Source organism: Triticum aestivum, unplaced genomic scaffold, assembly GCF_018294505.1.
Source record: "Triticum aestivum cultivar Chinese Spring unplaced genomic scaffold, IWGSC CS RefSeq v2.1 scaffold37374, whole genome shotgun sequence".
In the NCBI taxonomy this organism is placed as follows: Eukaryota; Viridiplantae; Streptophyta; class Magnoliopsida; order Poales; family Poaceae; genus Triticum; species Triticum aestivum.
Window position 1 is genome coordinate 134,555 of NW_025228007.1, and position 5,923 is coordinate 140,477.

General features: G+C 42.4%; 1 protein-coding gene across 1 annotated transcript; it reads right to left on the reverse strand.

Moving 5' to 3' along the window:
- Window positions 1–1,042: 1,042 nt before the first annotated feature.
- On the reverse strand, window positions 1,043–2,985 carry LOC123172935 (cytochrome b-c1 complex subunit 8-1, mitochondrial). Its single transcript, XM_044589814.1, has 2 exons — window positions 2,587–2,985; window positions 1,043–1,316 (listed from the first exon to the last, which is right to left on the reverse strand). Exons 1-2 carry the CDS (start codon window positions 2,754–2,756, stop codon window positions 1,268–1,270), a joined length of 219 nt encoding a protein of 72 aa, XP_044445749.1. The 5' UTR covers window positions 2,757–2,985; the 3' UTR covers window positions 1,043–1,267.
- Window positions 2,986–5,923: the final 2,938 nt, after the last annotated feature.

Below are 5,923 nucleotides of genomic sequence, written 5' to 3' on the forward strand. Positions count from 1 at the left end.
TTTCTAATCAATTTCCATATATAACATGTTAAATTTGGAGTTACGGTTTAGAAGATATGAGTATTTTAGAAAAATATTTGATATGTATTGCGGGTTTAATGTCAGAAACATCAGGGGGTTTTCTACAAAATAGCATGACGGACTAAGAATACCTTTTTTTTTTATTAGTAGGTATAGATACAAGGAATTGGAAAAAGTACATGGATTTAAAAAGTATAGGGATTTAAAAAAAATCATGGATTTGAAAAGAAAACTATGCAAATTTGGAAAGCTTGCGAAAACTTGGAAAATTATGCGGATTTGAAAAAAATATGCGGATTTTAGAAACATTCATGAATTTGAAAATAATACATGAATTGGAGTCGGCGCAGTCAAACCAGGGTGAAAGTTGTCCGGTTTCAATAATTGAGTGTGCAAGTTGTCCGGTTTCGAAGTTACGGGACCAAATTTAGAATCCGACAAGAGTTAAGGAACGGAAAATATACTTTTCTCTAATTATAATAAATAGTATTTCTTGCAAAATATATATAACAAATAGCATGTTGTACCGACGGAACATATGTGCATCTTCCATTGCATGTCCTACCGTCCTCGTGCCGTCACATTAAACGAAACCTGTCACCATATGCTAATGGTGCGTATCTTTCCCTGTTTTCCACACCCACACATAATACGACAGGGTAATTATAGGATGAAACAGCTTCAGATACTTGCTTAAATACTACTCCCGCAAAGTGTACCAAGGGAGTAATACAGGACGAGGACCGAGATAGTATAACAACAAAACATTTGTCATGCCGGCTTCCGTTTGGACCATCAAAGCATTTGTTGGTTCATACTTCATCTGAAACATGATTACAAATAAAGCATTGAAGTGCTAGTGCCTAGTCGCAAGCTTTCAGATTACCAAACAGTCCTACAATAATCGTCTAAAAGATGTGAAAAATGTTCACCTAGTTGCCACGATAACATGCAAAATCAAGAGAAATGCCTAAGGGCAAACCAGCAACACAATTGACAACCATACAGTAACCAAGTAAAATGACTGGTTAATTTGCTTTATTGCACAAAATCACTCCAGTGATGGACAACTCAACATTTGAGGCCTCAAAATAGGTTTGCAAGTCACACTTACTGCATCATTGCATATGCAACGGAAAGAGCAAAAGAGTACAACTAGAAGTGATTCCGAAAATGTTAAATCACTCTTGGTGGATTATAGAACATGGAAATTCCAACTGCTGCGATATTGGAGAAAGCTCCACCTTTAGTATCTGTGGGACAGCTTCTCCTGCTCCTTGTACCACATCGCATACCTACATGGCATCAAGATAAAACAAGAATGTCAAATGGTTGGCAAAGCACGAGCCATTTTGCTACTCAAGGGGCGTCAATTGTTTAAAGAATGCAAGCCCCTTGGTGAAAAAAACAAAATATAATGGTCACAATAAACCGTTCTCAATTATCGTGATAGGCTATCCAATGCTCTTCTAGTAGGAGGTTTAAGAATCCAAGCAAATGAAGGTATGTGTTGTCAGTTGTCACAAGTAACAATCCCAAGTGAGCATCTCTTAGTGATATGAAAGATGAATGTACACATTGAGAGGAGGACCAGGATACTTATGAGTTCTGACTAAAGCATTGAACCCAAACTCAATACTCTATGGGAGGCAACCTTCAAAGCGAGAGCATTTCGATACTTCATTTCACGCGTTAACTTGAAATTGATGCAAACAGAACAGTTCCATAAAAAGTTTAAGATACCTTGCCCTTAGATAAAACATATGCAATTCAAAAGAATTTAAAAATTCAAATCACTGAAAGTCTTGCAAAAACATTAGGATGATGTGATTATTCATACAAGATGCTACAGAATCATATAAACCTGAAGCTACAACTGCAAGGTTGGATTGCCCATGAATTCTGTGAAGAATAACTACAGAGCCGGTCCAGGTGGGCTTCAACAATCAGTTCCACAACACCAACCTAGTTAACCGATACCCATATAACCTCCCTTTTTTAAAACTATGCATCACATGTACAGTAACCAACAAAATAAGCACTGTCTGCAGATAAAGAGTTTGATAAACTATATCATGGCGAGATGTTTCTCCTCAGTGCACAAACCAATTGCACAGTAAACCAGTCTAACTTCCCATGTCAATTTAATCCCAAACTATTGCATTGAATCAACTAGGCACGAATTTCCGCTATCATTTCAAACCCCATTCTTCAAAGAGGAAACAAGCCTGCCTGCACAAACCAATTGCATTGAATTAACTAGGTCCAAATCTCTTCTGCCATTTCAATCCCCATTTCCCGCAAACCATCCATAACTCATCCGGTCAACGTCACGCAAACAAGATAATATACATCAGATGGCTTCTAAAGGTAAACGTGCACATAAGACATCGAATCTGCGTGACAGCTCTAACGAAATCGGACAATCAATCGAGCCCCAAACCGGATCTCGCAGCCAACCGAGAGCCACAGGCGACCTACGCAACCCTAGATCCGCCCGACCAGGCGCATCCGCATGGATCGCTCGTGTGAGAGGAGGGGGGAGGGGGGAGGGGGGGGACGTACTGGTAGGTGCCGACGACGGGGGTGATGAGGAGCGTGGCGGAGATCCAGTTCTCGGAGACCTTGTGGTGGATCTTGGTGGTGATGTCCTTCCACAGGCCCGGCATCACCTGCTGCTGGAACGGCGACAGCGCGTACACCACCGCCTTCATCCGCACCGGCATCTTCCCCATCTTTCGCCTCGCCTCGCCGCTTCTCCTTCTTCCTCGGTGTGGATGCTCTCCTCCGGCTCCGATCAAACTCAGGGATGGGGTGGGTGGTGGGTGGCTTCTGGGTCGTTCGTTCCACGGCTTAGGGTTCGGTATATAGGACAGCTGCGGTTGGGCCCCGAGCCCATTTGGGGAGTACGGGCGCGGCGTTTTGGACGGAGTGTAAATAATGGGGCCGGCCCAGTTAGAAAGAAGAAGAAGAAGAAGAAAAACCAAAGGGAAACAACTGATCATAGAGTACTCCGTGCGCTCCCAGGCAACTGATCTCGATAAAAAAAAATCGAGATCAGTTTTTTTTTATTCCTCAAAAAAAAACTGATCTCGATTTTTTTTCCTTTTTTCCCTTCCGTGAGAGGCTAGGATTTACTTCCTGTGGATGCATGGATTTGCTTTTGCAAGAGGCATAGTCATGCCTCTCGAAAAAGGGAAAATGTGCTTTTTTCCTTCCGCAACAGGCACGAATTTAGTTATGTGGAGGCATGGATTTGCTTTCACAAGAGGCACGGTCCTCGAAAGGCATGGATTTGTTTCCGCGTCGTGCCTCTCGAAAAAGGAAAAAAAACACGTTTCTTCTGTGAGAGGTACGGATTTACTTCTCGTGGAGGCACAGATTTGCTTCCGCGAGAGGCACAGCCATGCCTCTTTGAAAAAGGAATAAGATGTGTTTTCCCTTCCGCGAGAGGCACATATTTACTTCTCGTTGAGGCACGGATTTGCTTCCGCGAGAGGCATAGTTGGGCCACTTTGGAAAAGGAAAAACGTGCTCATGGTTCAGGTTTTTTCGTCAAATTTTTTTTATCGAAACCTATCAATGGGTTCTAGTTTTGAAGATCTCGACGCGAGGAATCCAACTGTGAAAACGATTCGAGATTGGACTTACAGTTTAAGAGATAAAACATTTTGAATATTTTTTTCAAAATAGGATGCTTTATTATTACTTAAAAGATTTAAGCATTACGCTTTGAATAAATGAATCTACGGAAAAGAGAAATCTCCTAGGTTGCGACAAGTGGCACGCATGCAGTGTGCCACTTGTCGCAACATGAGGAGATGGGAGTGATCTTTGCAAGGAATACTCCTTAATTAGTGATTTCGAGAAGTTTGAAAGGAAGCAATCATGTCGATGTTAGAGCATCTACAACCACATAGAGCTAAAGCATCGCTCATACATCGACGAGGATCAATGAGCGGTCATACCTCAAATATTTGTTCCCACATCTGGGTACCTCAGTTAGCAAACCCCAAATACATATTACACATGCATTGTAAAATTTTGATACGGCCAGACGTCCGGCTACTATATCAACTAGTTGATACCCCGCGCGTTGCTGCGGGACTTCATAAACACATGATGTAGAACTTTAAAGTCAAATCATAAATGTGATGATATATTGGAAACAAAATAGGACCATACACATAGTGATGGAATACAATTCTGACAATAGCAAACTCACTATTAGCAGCTACCTATAAAATTCATTACATACATTGGCGGATAGAATTGGTACCAAACTACCAATATACTAATTTAAGATAAATATTTAAATACAATTTGATTGAAAACTACATAAACATAGGCAGAATATAACTTACCAAATCACCCAACAGAATGCCCCTATATGGCATGCAAAAATGTACAACTTCATAAGAAACAGACAATCTTTTTAGACAATAGATTACTTTCCAGTAGATATTTGCGCATCATATATGAAAAAGCATAAAAGGAACCAAACAAATGCTACCCTCTCCAGATATAAGTGTCAGCGCCAAAAGGTACCTTGCTATATGACTATATAACACATTCTATGGATTATTTGCTAGGATGGACAGTGGCATGCCCGGTCTGTGAAAGCAGTACAGGAGATGGTTAATGATGAAATGGACAAACATCTTGTCGATCTAGATAAAAATATTTTGCACAAACAAACAGACTACAACAGTCCCGAATTCATGGATATGAAGAAAGGACATGTGGATGACATTAGTTACAAAAAAGATATCAATGGATATGAAACATTTGCATAGGCACTGATCTTAACTAACCTTTCTTTCTTTCTTTCTTATTTTTATTGTTCAGTTGTTACCAAGGACATACAACTTTCCAAAGGCTGTACCAAATCTTGCAGGGTAGTTGTAGAAACCACAATTGAAGCAGGAGGAACCCTATACATCCATGAAGTACCAAACTGTTGTTAGGCCACGACTTATCTGAAGAATAATACACTACCAATAACAATAATTTGAAGTGTAAGGTGGCCAAAGTTTGACAATCATCTATCGTCCTTGCTGTTGGCGAGCGGAATATGAGAAAAAAACCAATGGAAAATTAGTAGATTGGTATAAATATTTGGGGAATATCAGGGAACAATAGGTGACTTGGAATACCTTTAATTAATTTAATTGCATTTTAGTTTCTGCATTGTTTCAAGGTAATCTCTCCCTGCAAAGCCGATTTAATCCTGCAAACAAATCATATTAGAGAGAGAATCAGATTGAAACCTCGTTCGCCGTCCTTACCATCAGAATATTGGCTCCCGTGGGTGTTGAATCTGAGCTTAGTGCTCCAGCGAATGACAAACTCAAGCAACTCGCCCCTGTGCGACGGCGGCTAGGAGGGCCATGAGGAGGGTGGTGGGCCGGGCTATCTGGCGACCGGTGAGGCGGGCCGGCACCAGGCGAAGACGCCGGACATGGCGGTGTGGAGGCTAGGGTGAGCTTGACGTGCTAGTCGTTGCAGCAAGGACAGGGCAACGTTGAGCTTTTGATCTCGGGCGCAATCTGAGAAATTGGAAAACATAAGATCACGGTTCTGAATATCAAGGGTGGATGAAAACAGGAACAATGCAGCTAGCATATTAGAGAAAGATAAATAAAGAAAAGTACAAAGGTGTAGAAGATAAGCAAGAAAATTTGGAATATCCGTGAGGCACTGTTGAAAACAGAATGGACAGGCTTACACGGAGGCACCCCTCCGCGTGGGCGGCCGAGAGGCCCCCAGATCTCGTCGGCCGGCCCTCCCCCACTCCTCCTCCTCCTCCCTCGCCGCCGCCCAAGGGCGCGGCCGGCGGCGGCGGGGACTCGGGCCCTCTCGCTCGCGTGGTGCTGGCGCGGGCTGGCGCCCCCGGGCCGGA